Source organism: Corapipo altera, unplaced genomic scaffold, assembly GCF_003945725.1.
Source record: "Corapipo altera isolate COAL_440 unplaced genomic scaffold, ASM394572v1 22b, whole genome shotgun sequence".
Taxonomy (NCBI): Eukaryota; Metazoa; Chordata; class Aves; order Passeriformes; family Pipridae; genus Corapipo; species Corapipo altera.
Window position 1 is genome coordinate 11,744,891 of NW_020884876.1, and position 18,684 is coordinate 11,763,574.

Here is an 18,684-nt window from a genome sequence, read left to right on the forward strand (position 1 = left end):
TACATCAGAAAAATATTTATTCAAAGCAATAAAAGCAGTAGTGATCATTACAAACTCGATATTTTAAAAATTTAATGCTGTATAAACATACATATTACTCCTGGTATCCATAAGTCTGCAGAGACCAGATCTCACGACCTGTGCTTTCAGGTATTCTCAGAGGTGGGTTTGACGTTTTCAACAATTTGAAGGTTTCTTCAATTCTGAAAATAAATTTTGTTTACATATGCTTATTATATAATTTCAGGTAAGAAATTACTGTCTTGCCTTTAACTTTTTAATTATCCAAAATACTAATAAGCAGCATGAAACCAAAATTTTTCTCTCATCCCCCCTTTTCCTCTGCAATTGGTTTGTATTTTAAATGCCTACCATATATCATAAACCTTACAGAAAGAAAGAGGCAACCCAAACAACACAACCAAAATCACAGAAAAGGCTAGACATTTTTACAGGCCAGCCACTTACAGAAATCTCTTGCTAAAGAAACAATATACAAAAATGCATTTCTCTCCAAGTATAATAAAAATATTTCTTACCAAACAATTTTATTACAGATCTCAGGATCAGTATCAAATACATGTTAATAAGTTATCATAATTCTTAAACTGAGATTGGTTTTACTTTTCCTTAAATAATAAAAAGCAGAGTTATGTAGTTATTTTTCAGGAAGAAAAGTTGCAAGTACCAGGGAATTCTTATCAGAAGATAAATAGTATTCCTAATTTTTGTCAACCAAATTCTAAACACTCTTTAATCTCTATTTAATACTATTAAGAATGCTTTCTATTGCTTTTTAGAAATCAAACCAGTGACTCATCCCACAAATACAGAACTGTAAGTGGATTTATTATCCAGTGGAGTCATAAGGAAATGCCACACCTGATGTAGAGACCTTTGAGGTTTGGAACACACATGTACATTCTCTATATGCCTTAGTCCAGTACAAATCCCTCCTGGGAAATAAATTCCTGCTGCCCTTTCCTATTACTTACATTTTACTTATCTTTTCCATTCTTTGTCTTATTGTCTCCTACAATTTAAAAGCAACAAAGTTAGTGAACTCTTCAAAGCTGACATTCTTCAGATGGACTTTCAACTTAAAGATTCAGAGAAAATGTGATTTTAACCACTGTTTACATATCAAAAGTATTTTTATGAGACAGACCTAGATGTAGTTTTGCTTAGTTTCCTTGTTTTTTCCTAGTAGTATATACAACCAAAACCAATGCTTACTTGTTCTCTTGACCTCAGAAAGGAAATCAACCGAGCATTCCCCAGTTTTACTTACCTTTGAAATGTCTGTCAGATCATGAGAATTAATGGTCATGGCTTTGGGAGATGGGTTTGTGGATAATAGTGAACTGCATCCAGAGGACTGAAGATGACTCTCTGGCATCTCCTCATTCCTCTCTGTATCTATAGAGAAATACTCGGTTTTGTGTCACCTTTGCCTTTTTGCTCCCTTTTGCAAGGTCAGCTATCAAAAAACTTGATTTACAGTATGTAATAACAGAAGAGAATGCATTGTTTAGAGCAGGAAAAGGAAAAGCTACTTTAAGAGTCCAAAATAGGTTTCTAATTTTTTTAAAACAGGATAAATGCAGTATTACTATGTATAATATACACAAAGCAAATTCCAAAAAGATTACTAGGAAAATTACTTTATCCTGATTCTAGTAAAATCAAAACTTATGAACATCCGATTACAGTGTCAACTTTTAACAGTAATTCCATATAGTTTACGTTATTTTTATTGTTAACTGCCTGTTCAAACACATCTTTAATTTGTGCTAAGTAACCTGTCTTATAAGTAGCAGAAACATTATAGAAAATTATCACCTTCTTGTTTAACTTAAAATTTGTATTAAGTTCTTGCTGTTTTCTGGTTTTCCTCCCCTTGGGACAACTGTAGCAACTATTCAGCAGAAACAGACTTTTTTTTTTTTTTGTTATATTGGGAAGGCTGTGTTATTTGCAATTTCAGATTACTAAAATTCATGAGGGAAGAGAACTTAGTATCTAGGAAAAAAAGTGTTCCCATGTCCTTATTTTTAGTAAGGTCACCATCAATACATCATACCTTTGGAACATGCTTAGCTACACTACTGTGTCTAAAAATCATATCAACTAATTTTAAGTAATTAAAATTAAAAATTGTTTCTTCTGTACAGTTGTGATTTCTGAAGAGCACTACAACCAAAAAGAGCATGAAAGCATTCCTGCACTGTACATCTCAGATAAAAAAGTTAAGATTGGCCCCATAACTTGTATGCCTAAAATTTCTTGAATTTTAGAAAAACAGGAGTAACAAAATCAGAAGAACTCAAGAAGTTTGAAAATATGAAAATTCTCTTTTAAAGACCATCTGTTTGTTTACTGATATGAAGTCCTCAAGTGTCACTAACAAAACACTAAACTAACAAAAGGAAGTATACATGTTGCAAGCTTTCCTGTAAAAGGAGGGCCCCATTTCTGAGAGTACAAAATAAAAACAAACCTTGACATAACCAAGAAACTGCCTTCCTAATTTCCATGGAAATTTCTGAGATTCCCTTTTAATTACAATGCAACAGCCCAAAACTAGAAAAAATGCCTAATATCTGAGAATGGAAAATAGCATCTCCTCCATAACACTGGTGGCAGGAATAACAGCTGCCACAGGGGAAAAAGGTCAAATCAATGAAGTGAATGATGCAAGCTAAGGGACAAAGAGCTATCGTTGAGGAAGACAGAAAAATTACTTATGGCCTGGGCAATGTTTTTAATTTCTTTCCCACTTAAGGTTTTTTCATTTACTTCTTGTATGTTATCAAAATTAAGTTGAAAATGGAAGAAAAAGATTTTGCCTTCCTCTTCAAAATGAGAAAGCTTAGCAAAAATGCTGGTTAGATGGCTGCTAACTGGTTCAAAGGGATGAAATACAGACAACATTCAGCAGTGGTTTGAAAAAGAACACAGATTATGAATAAAAAGGCTCTGATTTATCTTGAATCCCCTTATAAAACTAGAAAACAGCATCATAAAACCAGTGATAGCAAAAATAATTCCTTCTGTGCTTATGAATAGTGTATTTTCAAAACACAATAACTGCTTTAAAGTCCAGATTGTCTTTCACTACCTTAGCAACAGCATCTCAATTAAATTTATATCTTTAATATTTTGAGTAGCTATTTGTAACTATTAATTACTAAGATAGAGTAGATAAATCTTCTAAAGAACCAATTACAGACAGGAAGTGATGAGGAGGTTAAATTCTAATCTGCAGTATGGATTTAAATTCAGAGGTCACTAAACTGCAATTATCTACTTAAAAGCAGTATTTTAGTCAAGGTCAGAAAGAAGTGTTTAGCATATTTATGTTAATTAAAAGGAAAATCATTAATACTCACCAGGAGAAACTGGAATGCTACTAGAAGTACATGTCCAACTTACATTGCTGGATTCTGTAGGTAAGTCTCTCTGAAATACAAGTTTACTGCATTTTAGCCATACACCCTGTTTAAACCATCTTTTGACTGAACAAAATTATATTTAAGTACTAACTACGTATGCATTTGCACCATCCAGTCAAGTTGGCACTACACAAATGTCTTTACAGGATTAAAAACATCCAACATTTCCACACATACACTTCATTTAAAAAGTAGTCTATTTCATGGAGGTTTTTTTAATATCAATATTGCTGTTTGTAAACAGGTCTAAACCAGGCTAAAACATAGTTCATATAACTTAGGTATGAGTAGAACAAATAACCTTAGCTCTTAGCATGCTAATCATTTTACCTTGACATTGGCTGCCATTAACTTAACAAAGCACGTGTACCTTCCACTGCTGACTGATATTCAGAAATGCAGTCCTCGGTACTAAAAAAATAGCCTCCAGATTACCTGAACCTCTTTCCACTTAAATGCTTAGAACTCAGAAGTCTATTCTAAGCTAGTTTCCCAGGCTCCTAAATGACAAAATGCTCTTTTAAGAAAGGTTCTCAGTTTAAGTCAATCTAATTTAAAAAGGTCGTTCATAAGCAAGGAAACATTAAATGCTTTTGAGTGCACTCTTCTAATTTCAAAGTTAAAAAACACAACACAAACAACATCTAGACTATTTTTTTACCAATGAGTTATCATTATGATTTGAAATCTCAGCCTTTAAAACGTCGTTTTATATACTGAAGTCTATATCAGTTAACAGGTAATAATGGATATCTCTTAAAAAATACAAAAATAGATATCTCCACTGTCTACGTTTAATTCCTTTCATTGAAATGGATTTGGTATCTTTCACACTTTCCCAGAGCTAAATGCACAGCTGCTGCTACTTTTGCAACAGCAAGAGACAGAGTGTTTCTGCTGTGTTGGTTAGATTCCAAAAATTCCCCAAAAAGTGCAAGAGTATGACTAATGAAGTAATTTTGAATTGTTTCTGTGTATGTGAAGCATATTTGGATGCAATTTCATCAAACAAGGAAGCAGCAATTCTGTGACCCAAAGGATTATTTCCTGGCAGTTTCCAAAAGTCTACTGGGAAACAGGGTTTTGAAGACTATATAAATATAGATATACATATACATATATATACATATACACATACACATGTATATATATGTATATATGTATGTGGTCTTACATATATATATAGAATTAGCTTATTTTGCTTTGAAAAAAGACCAGCAACAATGTCACACAGTAACTACATTTGAATTAGTCCCTGAGGGTGAATTCTTTCAGTAACATGTAGTATAGAAATATAATTACCTCACTCAAAAATTTTGCAGTGATATTTTTGAGAGTATTTCCCAAACACTATTCCAACGCTGGGAACAACTGCAATAAACATGTCACTTAAGTAATAATAAACCAAATTTACAGAAAAAAAAGAACAAGTCTAGTCTGAAACACAAACTTTCCTGGGTTGCTACAACAATCTCTTGAAAAGAATATATTTGAAACAGGACCAAAACCGTCTATGGCTGTTCACCTGAAGGTCTCCTGAGACTGCTAGCAAAAGAAAACGCTGTCATTGGTGATGTTATTTGGGCATATGTCTACTGATAATTAAATTCCAATATCCATAAGAAACTAATTTCAGATGGTAAACCACTTGAGCCATTGCTGACATGAAACTGTTTAAAAATGTGACTGAGAACATCAATTCTTTCTATTTGAGCTACAGTCTTTAGCAATAATCTTGTGATCAGTCTGAACACTTATCCATTTCAATACTTTGCATAACTAGCACACTCTCAAGGCACACAGTAAAAAATGTCTTGTACACAAATATTAGCAACATTTTCAAATTTGCGGGTTCAGCAACACACACAAAGTTCCTGGTTATGAATAAATTCATCATTTTTTACATCTGTGGAGAAAAATCCAATTATTTTCCACAAGAGTTTTCAACTTCTGGACAGCATCTGACAGTATATGAAGGATACACATGAGATGCATATGCAAATACACTTTGAATTTAAGCACGTGATCAAAAAATTTATGGTATGGCTCACTGCATCTCGAAATACTTACATGTGTATTTAAATGAAATTATATAATGTGCACACAAGGACCTTTCAACAGCATGAAAAACAACCCAGTCTTAATGCAACATAAGACTTGATTTGCTATGCCAAATGTAGCTACATCACAACTATAGCACTTTCACACATTTAAAACTGCAACAAACATCACAGACAAGAAATAGGAAGTGGGGGAAGAGGGTGTAAACAGGAGAAAAAAACCCATCAATTAGGTTAGAAATTTCAAGGAGCCATAAATTAAAAAAAAAAGATTAAAATAAGAATTAAGTAACCCCACATTTTCCATTGCACATGCCATCTATTTTTGTCAATGTCAGTTGTATAGAATGAAGACTTCATATTCAAAAGTCTTCAAAAACTTCCTTCTATAACTCCACTGGTAAATAAAAACACACCGAAGCATAACTATTGAATAAGGGCTTAGCTATTCCCGCAAAAAACCAATTCCCAATGGAGAGCTTTGTTCATAGAGCATGACAGCACAACAGAACTTAACAATTAAAAAAAAAATCACCACCAACTCCATAAAGAGCACTTCCATTCAAATTACGTCTTTAAAACCAGTAAGAGGCACATACAGGAGGCAGAAAGAGCAGAAACAGACCAACAACGCTGAGTCTGGGCAATTTTTCTTATAGCAATAAAACAGAAGTTAACATACCTTTTTGGATTGTAACAACAGTTCTGTTTCAAGAAGCAAAACTCGATTCAACAAGTTATTCCAGTCCTTCTCATCTATTATCACCTTTCCTTGCAGTTTCTCTTCTAAAACTTGTAGTTTATCTTCTATCCAATCTAGCTTATGAAGCTTTTCCTGGTAATCAGCAAGCTGACTCTTTAAAAACTCAATCTCAGAATTACCTTCTATGACCTGAAAGTATGGATAAGAACATCTAATTTCTAATTTCAAAACATATATAATTCATCATTTAATCAATCAAATTAAGTGCAATCTTCCTCAAGTTCAGTAACTGCATCCTGCTACACTAGAAAAATATTTTCCTTTAAGAATTGTCATAATGTCCTATCCATGGAACTCAGCTTTTAAAAGAAACTGTTAACAGAACTGTCTCTTGAAAGGTCAGTACAATTTAAATTACTTTTCTTTTTTCCAATTTTTTCAATATATTTATTGTAGAACTATAAGTTATACTTAAGGAGCATCCAGCTATAATGTAAAAACCTTTATCGCTTCAGAAAAACCCCGTAAAAAAAATTAGGAATACATGCAGAGAGCATCTTAAAATAAAAGTTCTTACTTGTTCACATTTAACTTCCACAATATCATGATCCAGGCACAATTCCTCCTCGTTACCCCTCTGTGCTGGAAGGGGTAGCGGATGAATGTCACCACTAACTTCATTTCCTGAGTGTCGCTCTACTAGAGGTTTCTTTTGAGTATGTTAAAAAACAAACAAAGAAAAAACCCCAACAAACTGCTGGCGTTATTCATTACAAGAACACTTCATTTTATTAGCCAACTAATGACACATAAGATCTATCATTTTAGTATTCATTTAAATATAGCAATCTTATCCCAACCGGTTACAAAATACAGAAAGCAAGAGTAGGCAGTTTGATTTAAAAAAATCATACAGACTTGAAAGAACTGTAAAACAAATATGCACACACTTTATCATATATACTGTGTACCTTGTTTCCCTTCCACAAACAGTAATGAATGAAATGCAATCTCCTTTCATAATGTAAGGATCTAAGTGTGGATTGGGAGGTATGTTAATACATCTAGCGAGATTCATAGACAGTTCTAACATCAAAACCAGGACTAAAAGATTCAGAAAAAACAAAAGTTTAACTAGGAAGCTCAGATTTCTCTCTTTCTTGACAACTGTCACCAAAATAGCCCTAAAAGCTACAAATTTAGTTTCCTTTGAAGGCTTCCCTTAGAGAAAAATTTTGCACTTCCTTCTAGGTGGATTAAGTCCTTTGATCCTGCCACGAAACAAAATAAAATTCTTAATCATTAAGAATGCACAAGTACTAGTTTTGTGCAGCATCTTAACACATACTGATTCCTAGATGTTTTAGTGAAGCTGAAACGCTCCTCTTCTAGGGAATTCTTAATAAGCACTATATATCCCCATTCATTTCTACCATTAAACAACCAGAAGAGAAGACAAGCCAGTTCAAATACTTTCTTTGTGAAGTTTTCCACAATGATAAAAGCAGTATCTTCCTTATAAATAGAAATCACCAACTTTGGGCAGTCGTAGTCCTAAAAGTTTTGTAAAACTTTATTTTGCACCCCTTTAGCAGAAAATATTAAGAAAGTTGCCTCCTCCACATGTCAAGAGTAGCATAATGCAGAATCATTTTTACTCAAAGCATTATCATTTTACTCTTGTAAAACCAAAGCCAGGAGGGATTAAGAAATCTTTGCTGAACAGATTCAAACAAAAAGCAAAAAGTGGCCTGAAAGCTGAGTTGACAACACATGCATTAGGCCAAGTACACTTCATTCTCCAAACACAGTGTAGCTTCTTTTTCTGATTTTACCTTTTTTTCATTGCTGTCCCTCCATTTGATACAATTCAAATGACAAACAACAGCACTAGATTATTACCACCAAGACTTTGAGATCAGCTACTCAGTAAAAGAGGCAACATCCTCTGTATTTCAGCCATTATTTCAGTCAACCACACTTTGGGGAAAAACAAACAAACAAACACCAGGCCACCTCAAAACTGGTTTCATTAAGTGTTAAAATCTAAATAAAAGCACAAATTCCATCAAGAGTGTGAAATGCTACAATTGAGATTAACCTTTAGACATAAAACATAAAAGTTATTTTCATACCTGTTTGGAATTCGGAGCGCTGCCACTAGGATCAGCAAGGCCTTTACCACAATTTGACCATATTTCATATTTAAAAGGTCTGAGTTTTTTCCTTGTTTGAGATTTAACCTCCAAAGTGAACAGAAGAAAATAAGATAGGAAAATTTTCCAGGATTACACACCCCACTTTTTACCATCACTAATAGTCAGAAATATTTCATGGCACACACACACAAACACATTTAAACCTCTCTAGTACAATAATGTCTAAAAAAAAAAATTATCCAAATTTACAGAGAACACAGATGCACAAGTGCATGCCATATTTATATGCTCATTAATGCCTATGCAAAGTTGCATCAAAGGTGGTTGTAAAATAGAAAAGACAACTTGCACCAGAGTTGAAATGCGAACAAATAGAAAAAATTGTAGTTACGTTCCCAAAAGTAGCAAATTAAGTATACAGAAGCCCTGAAGACTGTTATAAACTCAAAGGAAACAAAATCCTGTAAAATAGGAAGACTGAAAATTCTTTACATTAAAGCACAGACTGACAGACAACACACTGATAAAAATAATGCCTTAACAATGCAAACAAGTATCATTGATGAAAATACTCAGATTTGAGAAACAAATACAAGTGTCATGTTTAAACTGTTACAGAACTTCAATATATCAGATGGTTTTGCTCTGCCTTTATATCCATGTGCAAAGTTTAATGATTCACGTGTTCATGATGTCAAGAAGTGCAAAGGAAAATATATCACTGTAAAGACACCAAGTACTAGATATATCTTCATTCTAATATTTTTTTCTATTTATATTTCAAAGATTTGGCAGTTTCTTGAATGATAGCATTCAAGCATCTAACAATGGAAATTCATACTAATTATCCACTGTTTTGTCCATCAGCGATGCTGCGTCTTAAATAAACTGGTCTTCGGCTTCTACCTGCAACATCAAACATGTCAAAAGAAACTTATCATAAAGGTAACCTTTTAATCAGTACCTTATTAGAGTTACTCAATTCCTTATGTTTTTTCACCACAGAGTTGATAATGTCACAAACAATTTGCATTTTTCTTTCCGCAAAGCCAAACTGAAGAAATTGCTCTTTTGTTAAAATTGGTTTATACTGAAACTGATCTCGAAGAAACTGCAACAAAACAGGAGTTTACTTCACTTTCAAAATCACCACACAATTTGCTGTAGAACTGGCATGGTCATATATTCTTGTTTTACTACAATCTTTTGTTTCATTCTGCACTTCAACAGTTAAACCTTTTCTCATTCGATTATTTATACATATATAAATGCATATATAGCTGTTTCTTTTAACTAGGCTTTAAACATACCTCCTCTTCCAGAAACATTCCATTTGCATCACTCTTCTAAAGTTTAACCCACAGTCTTAAGATTCATTAAATAAATGACTGTAGTAATTAATACTAAAAAATTTAAAATAAAGATTTTCCAAAGTGAATGTGCAACAAAAAGTTGTTTCAATCTCAGCAAATGCGTCAGAGGGCTACGTAAAGCTGCCCCAGAACCTTTCTGTGAAGCAGTCTCTGTCCTCCTCAGATGGAAAACTAGTCAAATCAGCCACCATTTGTTAATACATCAAGTCACCTTTTCTAAAAACATGCTTATGGATATTTTAAGGATAGTTTAAAGTTATTTTCAATCAGTTAAGAACTTGATTCCAACTTATACAGTGTTAAGTATTCGAGTTCATAGATTAAAATGGCGTAGCGTTTTAAAATAGTCATATTTCTTAATTGTGCTTTCATTACAATTTTTTAAGTTTTATGTGGGTTTTTTTATGGTGGTATGATTTCTTCCAAGGTCACTTCTATAAATCTTGTTAGGTAATAAATATTTTGGTATTCTTTAGAACAAAAAACCATATTACTGTTTCTGCAACTATCTCAAAATAGAGAGACCGTTGGCTAACACCACCCATCCTTATTTTCATGAAAACCTAAACCCTTGCCACACACTGACTTATTACTCATTTTAAATCCTAACAGAGCTACAGTTCACGTTTGTTGCCAAAAATTTTCACTTTCTAATAAAACTCATAATAGATGTTTGATTTTTGTGAGGCTATACTCAAAACTGCGTTTCTTCTGCAAAGAACACAAAGACAGATACCTTATAAACAGCTTCAATAAAACGCAAGTCACTCTTTGCTGTCAGTTCCACATCACACTTTACCAAAAGCTCTGCTATGCAGGTTGAAAAAGAAGTAAAACAATAGTTGATGATAGGTAAAAATGCAGCTGGATCACCCTTTACTAACCTATTAAGAAACAAAAGTATTTTACACAGCAGAAGATAACAAAAGCCTTTCATTACATGAATTCAAACATTTAACTTTAAAGGCATTAATATAGCCAGCAAGTTATATCCAAGTATCTCATTTTAAGGTTTTTTTGTTCAGGGATATCTTATTCAGCAGTTTTTACTGTTATCTGTATAATGCTCAAAAAAAAAAGTTCTTGAGATCTTCATATAATTTAAACATTGACAGGTCTAAAGCCCACCAGCATTTTCAGCTCAACATTCAACACCTTTTTTTAATCTTTACAGGACGAAATTTCCTGAATGAAGTTTTGCAAGCACTTACAAAGAAATTACAAAGGTGAGAGATTAACTAAAGAAAAGAGAACAGCAGAAGAGCAAGACAGTGATATACTTAGGATTATTCTAAGGATTGCTCAGAGGAGGAAAATTGCACCCTTTTGTATTCCACTCCTCATTCACCAAACCCCAGCTTCCGGCAGACATTTGCTCTGCTTACTCATCACTATGTGTAATGCTGATATTTATACATAGCTTGTTTACACATCTTACTGTCATCGTGTATTGGCTCAAATTTTCACACTGCCACTTACATTGTATAATCCACATCTCTGGGATAACTTAACAGGCGAAGTCCTTGTTCTATTTTTCTTAAACTTCCATTTAGGTCTCCTGTTGCCATTATTCTGAATGCTATTCTTCTTTCAGTATGGAATAAATGTAAAAAAGTACATCCCCTTTAAAAAAATTATATACACAAAAATTACAAAATGCAATAGAATTACCACTGAAATTCAAAGAGTTTTGCTCCCATTTCTAAACACTACTACTTCCAAAGCATTACAATACAGCACAGAACTACAGCTCGATACCAATTAATACCAGGCATCATCTTCATTCCTTTGAAAGAGGATCAACCAGTAATCCTCAATGTGATCAACTACCAAAGAGCTTTAAAGATATCTGAAAACATAAGAATTAAAAATTTTGTGTTGGTTAAATCCACTAAAACTGAATGAAAACAAGTTTCTTGGCTGTTTCAAAGGAGTAGAAGTTTCACAAGTAGTGAAAAGCTTCTGCATTCTTCAGTTTAGAATGCTTCTTTTCTTCACCTGGCCCTAAGCTCACTGGCCAAAAGAGCAGTGTTTGGCTTTGCAGACATCAGAAGACAGGACTAGCAACTCATCACAGATAATACTTCTCTATTTAGACAATTCGTTAAATACACTTAAAATTGTTAAGGGGCAGGGGGTAACAGAGTGCTTAGATATTTAGGAAAAATAGTTTATTGGGATGATAACCAAAAAGTCCTTGCTTAACTTCTACATTGTAACGTACAATTTGAGAATCCACTTTTAACTACAAAAAGCTCTCTTCCTGGAGAACTATCCCACAAGGAAACTGAAGACTGAAAAAAAAAAATAAGAAAGAGAATCAGCAAAGCATGAAACCACCAACATCCAAATCAATTTTTAGATCTATCAAAGGCATAATTAAATACAGGAAGCACCCACTTTTAGTATGTACCAAACAGAACTGATTAGTAAATTGTCAAATGAAAGAAGAGAAGACTGGGGAGAAAACAAGAAAAAAAAAAAAAAGAAATTGAAAATTGCTATAAGAGATCTAAAAGTACTGGCAATTCTGCCTGGCTGGCAGATAGTAAAATGAAACACCTGAAGCAGTACTTTCAAATATCAATACTAATAATTATCCTTGAAAATAAATTTATATTTAGAGACAGCCTAAAACTACTGTACCTTGCAACCAGTTGTTTATATGTAACCAATATTAGCTCTTCTCCAATACAAAACTTTAAGAGCACAGACTGGATCACAGCCCAGCTCTTAAGTCACAACTGAAAGCAAATGCTTGCATCTTAACAACCTGGACAGACTGACAAAACTTGAGAAAGCCTATCAGCAAACTACCAAAGACAATGTTTTTTTAATCGTTTAGAGGAGATTAAAAAAAGCCTAAAAGTTGAAATTGGAAAGCTGACACCTCTCAAAGAACATTCTTCCTCACATCCTCAAGATCTGCTTGTGACTGGCTTAATCCTCTACAGTACTTGCCACAAAAGCCTCAGTTAAAGAGTAATGACTTCAGTTATTAAGCCTTAGAATAGAAAATCACTGTTCAACTTCCTGCTAGAACCTGGGAGATAATTGCTTGCCACTGTCTCCACTGAATTTCTTTTCTTGCCAGAAAACAAGTACTTTGAAGTAGTGAAGGGCCATTGACTACCAGTCCAAGCAGTGAAGGGCCATTGACAGACAACCTATAAATGAAGCACCGGTCTCAACCGGTCTCAAGAGACAGTTAAGGCTTGTATTAATGGTCTGGGTTTGTTGAGGGTGTTTTTCTTCTCGTGTTTCTATGGTGTTTAATCAGCAATCCTCTAGATCAAGCTCTTGGCATGTGTTCTGTCCTTCTTAAAGTATTTTCTTCCTATTTAATTATGGGGTTCTTTCAATGTAATCATTAGGTTCTCAGTTATTAGTTGTGCTAAATGTAAGTACACAACACTTACTGTTGAATGTTTGGGACAATTTAACCAATTTGTTTGGAAACTGAGGCAGCTATTCTTCCTGCATTACCTTACAAAGTGATCCATCCTATGGTTTTGCCAGTTTAACCACATCTTAAGACAAGTCTCAAAGAGTCTGATATAAAAGTGAAGCTCTAACCTGCAATGCAAATACTCACAGAAGATACTCTCACAGGAATTTGTCTAATCATACAGGCCATTTCCCAAAAGTATTTACAATCCTTTTTACACTGGACCTCTGGATGTAAAACCAGCAACTACTGTTATGATAAAACAAAAAAACTACTATTACTACTACAAAACATCTTGAGGTCATAAAAATAACAGTGAAGTTGGCAGAAAATCTTTCAACACAGTAAAAAGTGGCACATAGCTTATGCCTGTAGAAACTCATGACAGAACATCTACATAACATTGGCTGTCCAGAATAAAATTGGTACAACAATGTTTTAGGATATGATAACACAGAACTGCAAGTGGATCAAACAACAATTCTTGAAAACTGCACATGGTATTCAAAGAATGAGTGTAAAACAAAACAAAAACAACAACAAACAAAAAAACCAAAACAAAACAAAAAACAAACAAACAAAATAAATAGCTACGCCATGCAGGTTACCAAGTAACTCAACACTGTAAGCATTGTCTTTGAAATGCCTAACAAAATAGGTTTCTGATTTCTTCTAATTGTATCTAGACGGTCCTCTTGCATGGGGTGGGGAACTGAGGGGAAATAGCACCATTGCGCAGAGACGCAAAAACGTCACCGACAAACAGTGGATTTGGCTATCGTGCCAGATACCACCGTCGCACTTGGAGCACACAGGCAGCTCGCACAGGAGCGAACCGCACAAGGAATTGCGTGTCACTGGCTGGCTGCCCTGGGCGCCACCGCAACTCCAGCGGGAAAAACGCGTGTCCCCACCAGGACACGGCGCAGCGCGCTGAAGCGAACTCGCCAGAGTGGGACTGGGGCCGGCTCCACATCCACCCTCCCTCACTCTTGGACAGGCCGGAGGCCGGGCCTTCCCCGCCTGGGGCTCGCCGGCCCCGGGGAGAGGCAGAACTCTGCGCTGGGAGCCGGCCCGCACGGCTGGGACAAACCCCTTCCCCGGGAGGGATCCTGACGCTCACCCGCGCCAGGCGCACCCCCCGCGGGAACCCCGCAGTTCCCGCCGGAAGCGCCGCTGTTCCCTCTGGGAGCCGAGCCGGGCACACTCTGAATCTGCCGCCGCGAGCCCAACGGCCACTTCCGCTTCCCGCGCCTCCCCGCGGTGACGTCACTTCCAGCAACAACAGCAGCCGTCAGAGCGGCGCAGTGGGGACGCGGGGCAGCGGGCGCGTCCTCCTACCGAGGCTCCTTCCCAGCCCAGGCTCCCTCCCTGCGCCCCTCCGGCTGCCCCCGCCTCTCCCCGGGGCCGCGCAGCCCCTTTCCGCCCGGCGCGGCTCTCGCACGGACGCGGGCCGGGCTCGTCGCGGCGGCGGTGGGACCCGGGCTGGCTCAGGTACGGCCCGCGGTGCCCCGGGAGGGCGGGCGGGAGGGCGGCCTGGCCAATGGGGAGCGGGGCCTTGGGGGCGGCCCAATGGGGCCCGGGCGCGGCATCGCCGGGAGCGGAGCGGCCTTGCCCTGCCCGCCCTGCCCGGCCGCGCTCCCGGAGCCCCTCTGTGTGGGGAGGGGCGCGGCCTGAGGCGGCGGCGAGCAGCGCGGCTGCGGAGCTCCTGGAGACGCGGGGCGGCTTTGGGCCTGCGGGACGGGCTGTGCTTCCGCCCGCCAGCCTGGTTGCCCGGAGTCAGTCTGAAGCCCTCTAGGATTGAAGGACTCGCACGGTTACGGGCCTCGGTTACGAAGGAAGGAACGTTCTCCTGCGGAGATGATTGTGGCTGCAAAACGGCAGCCACAGGGCTCGGTTACCATAAAGCGGAGAGCGTTTAGATCAAGAGTGCGTGTTGCTTTTTATTTAACGAAGTAGAAACCGGTGCTAATGCGTCATTAATCAAGATTCCTTTTAGTATCCTATCGTGCTTGTCAACACTGCTAAAGAATTTATTATGTAGTAGCAAAGTAACATGAAAAAGTCGCAATTAGAATTTAAATCAGCCTTTGATAGATACCAGACAGAGCCGGAAAAGATCAGCAATTTAGAAACAAGCTTGGTTATTTTTACTGTGATAGTTTTTACAGCCAAGCTATCAAGGTTTCAATTCCTAGATAAAGTTACATTACTGGAAGTTTGAAAACATACATTTGAGTGGCCTGTTGAATCTGGAGATTGAAAATGTATGTTCAAATTAATTTAAACATGTATTTCTGGATACCATTACTTAAAAGACTTTATTATAACAATGGGATTGCTCATCTTGTGTTACGAGTGAGTTCTGAAAGCGTTTTTCCTGAATTACTACGAAGCTGAAAGTAATTACATGATGAGGAAGATTATATGTGTTCTAACAACTAGCATATAAGCTGCTGAATAGCTACACGGATATTGGAGCCTTGTGGATTTCCAGCAGCTGGTTCTAGAATGGTTTGTGTCTCACTTTGTTTCTTTAAAATTTCTTCAGTTGGTCCTTAAAGTAGCGAATGTATTTTTTAGTCTTTTTTATGTTACAAAAAGGGGTTTTATACTATTTCTGCAGTGACGTCCTCTTTTTAAGTATGTGAGTACATTATTCTGAAGGATTTGTGTTAGGACACTAGGCAAGATAGCTTGAAAAGATATTCATTCTCTTGTTTCTAAGCACCCAAAATCCTTACTGCATTATGGTTGAAGTCAAGAAACTTTGTTTCAGTGTCAGTCACAACTTCATCTTGTGTGCTACCCAATACTCAGGGCAATTTGTTTTTCTTTGTGTTTTATACTGCTTCATTGACGCTAAATGGGACATTTTTATTAAATTTTAAAGGAAGTCTAAAGATTCCAAATGTTCTGAATCTTGAGGCTCCTTAACTTGCATAGGATGTAGATAATATTTGGTACTCTTTGCAGAAGCTTATTGTTAATTTTGTAACTCTTCAAGCATGGAAATTTTCGAAAAAATCTAGGCTGTCTTATGGGTTTTGTTTGCAGTATTTTTTCAGTTGTTTTATGAAAACAGGTGACATGGTCGCCATAATTTTGACAAAACTCACTTCTTATCTATTCTGATCAGTCCTACAATTTTATTTTGCAGTGTGTGCTGAGTCTGTCTTACAAATGTTTATTAATAGCCGTCAACATTTAATTTGGATTTTATGTCCAGCAGGCTCGCAGATGGGTCAGGGACTCTGGAGAGTTGCTAGGAACCAGCAATTGCAACAGCAAGGATACAGTGGACCAGGCTATCTTACCAGAGAGCATGGTAGGAGGGTAGCTGCTAACGTTTCCAATACAAGCCATCGCAAACAAGCCCAAGGAGGCATTGACATCTACCACCTGTTGAAGACAAGAAAGTCTAAAGAACAAGAAGGATTCATTAACCTGGAAATGCTGCCACCAGAGCTTAGTTTTACCATTTTGTCATACCTGAATGCAACTGACCTCTGTCTAGCTTCATGTGTCTGGCAGGATCTTGCTAATGATGAGCTCCTCTGGCAAGGGTAAGCATGAACAAAAAAGTGTGACCTGGACATTATAAAAATAATTAGATTTTAAATTTGTCTCAGTAAGTGCTTTTTGGCACTCTGACCTTAGCAAAGGATTCCTAAGTTAAATGAGTTTTGACATAGAGGAAGCATATATAGTTTAAAAATGTGTTATTCTGGATTTCTAATTACTATTGGGTATTATTGAAGATTACTACATACAAAAGTGTATTTGGCACAACTATATTATTACACACCTATTGTTTGGCATATTATGGGGAAAAAAAAAGGGGACTTGTTTTCACTTTGGTATTAGCTCAAAGCACATCTCAAATGTTTGTATTATTTCTCTGAACTTCAAATCAGTGTCTAGCTTGAGCGAGGAATGCTATTCAGATAAACTTCCAAATGAAAAGACAGGATAACTCATCTACTATATTTGTCTTAGAGCAACTTAGGTGTATGTTTTTTTAGAAGACAGTTATGGAGGTGGGGAAAAAAAAAGGCTGGTTTTTCTCAAGTAAAATGTCTGCAGTCTAGATTTAAACACATTTATGTAAAACATATGCAGAGCTTGTATGTCTAGGAACATTCTTTCATGCAAAATACTATAATATCAAAATGTAATTAACAGTATTTTCTTTGATATTTTATGTTTTACAACACTAGGAAAGACTCATGAAGTCATACTTATCTTCAGAGTAGATGGTTAGCAAAACTTGTAACTTCTTTCACATTTTCTTACCCCTTAACCAATGGTACCGTATCTGTAATAGTTAGGGGTTTGTTCAGGTTGTTTCTTTTGCTTTCATTGTGCTCTACATCTCTTCCTTTCCTTGTGTGTTTCCTTGCCCCTCTGCGTTTGAATTAAGCAGCTTCCCTTCCTATCCTGCTTTATGAACCTAGCAGTAGGATAATGCATTATAATTACTTAGTCACAATTGTTCTACCATTGGGGATTGTTGTATTGACAGGAAATAGAAATTCCAGTGAAGGATACCAGTAACTTCTAAGTTTATCAGTACACATTGTACTGTGCTCACTTCTTGGTACCAAACCCACCCTAAATACAAATAAATTCCCTAGGCTAAATCTTGAAGATACTAGAGCTTCTTTGTTGTATGCAGTATATATTCTTAACATACAGGGGCAAAAAAACCTCCAATGTATTTTCCTCAAAGTTCATTCTGGGAAATAGTTTGATCATTTCTAGTGAAATCTTTCCAAATAATGGTCACATTCAAAGTATGCACTTTGGTAATGAAAATGTGCCCTGATTTAGCAGATTAATAAGAATCTCAATTTGCATAATCTCTGTAAACATCTACAGATCTTCAGCATTCCATATGTATTGGATGCATTTAAGCTTTGGCAAGTCCTGTGGCTGCAGTTCTGAACTCAGTCCAAATAAGTCCCAGGTCTGAACTGAAAACAAAGTCTGTGCCATGTCCTCCTTGCTGGTCCTAAACATTGTGCCTAATTAGTTACATAGCAGGTGTGTTGAAGCAAAACTACCGGTTCAATGAGGAATCTAGAGAGCATAGAAAATGAAAGTTGAAGGGAGTTTCAGATGATGTCATCAAGGAGACTGAGATGAAGGACAGAAACCAATGAAACTGAGATACAGAGTCAATCTGGGATGGAAGGGAAAGAAACTGAGAAGTTATAGAAGATACAGAGGGATGGGGCTAGATCTAGTAATTAGGACTGGCCAAGACATGAAAAAGAAGATTCTGGTGGAAAAGGTGGGGAAAGTGGTGAGTTAGTGGCATACTTTTGTGCAGATGTGGTGTCTCATTCACTGCACAAGAAAAGAAACACAGTGTTTTATTTGTCATAATACTGCAGGAGAACAACACCTCACAGTTCTTGTTCAGATACTACCAGGGCCAGAGGTCTCCACTGTGTGGATTTCGTTATGATGCCACCTACTGG

At 36.6% G+C, this 18,684-nt stretch overlaps 2 protein-coding genes across 10 annotated transcripts in view; one reads left to right on the forward strand and one right to left on the reverse strand.

The window, feature by feature from the left end:
- CEP44 (centrosomal protein 44) lies at positions 1–14,551 on the reverse strand. Of its 6 annotated transcripts, XM_027635470.1 has the most exons (12): positions 14,322–14,550; positions 13,346–13,447; positions 11,230–11,373; positions 10,487–10,634; positions 9,342–9,488; positions 8,354–8,461; positions 6,796–6,927; positions 6,198–6,407; positions 3,393–3,462; positions 1,292–1,419; positions 996–1,033; positions 1–203 (listed from the first exon to the last, which is right to left on the reverse strand). In XM_027635470.1, the coding sequence occupies exons 3-12, from the start codon at positions 11,316–11,318 to the stop codon at positions 95–97; spliced, it is 1,179 nt and encodes a 392-aa protein (XP_027491271.1). In that variant the 5' UTR covers positions 11,319–11,373; positions 13,346–13,447; positions 14,322–14,550; the 3' UTR covers positions 1–94. The 6 variants fall into 6 exon arrangements, with proteins under 6 accessions (XP_027491271.1, XP_027491272.1, XP_027491270.1 ...); XM_027635471.1 differs by lacking the exon at positions 13,346–13,447 and having other exon boundaries at positions 6,796–6,924; positions 14,322–14,551; XM_027635469.1 differs by lacking the exon at positions 13,346–13,447 and having other exon boundaries at positions 14,322–14,549.
- The window catches only part of FBXO8 (F-box protein 8), a 16,643-nt gene continuing 12,439 nt past the window's right edge, over positions 14,481–18,684 (forward strand). The window contains exons 1-2 of one of the 4 annotated variants that reach the window (XM_027635479.1): positions 14,481–14,692; positions 16,428–16,764. In XM_027635479.1, the coding sequence (XP_027491280.1) occupies positions 16,439–16,764 (326 nt within the window). In that variant the 5' untranslated portion in view covers positions 14,481–14,692; positions 16,428–16,438. Of the gene's footprint in view, positions 14,693–14,943; positions 15,128–16,427; positions 16,765–18,684 lie in introns of those variants that run through there. The other 3 variants (XM_027635475.1, XM_027635478.1, XM_027635477.1) reach the window with 3 other exon arrangements.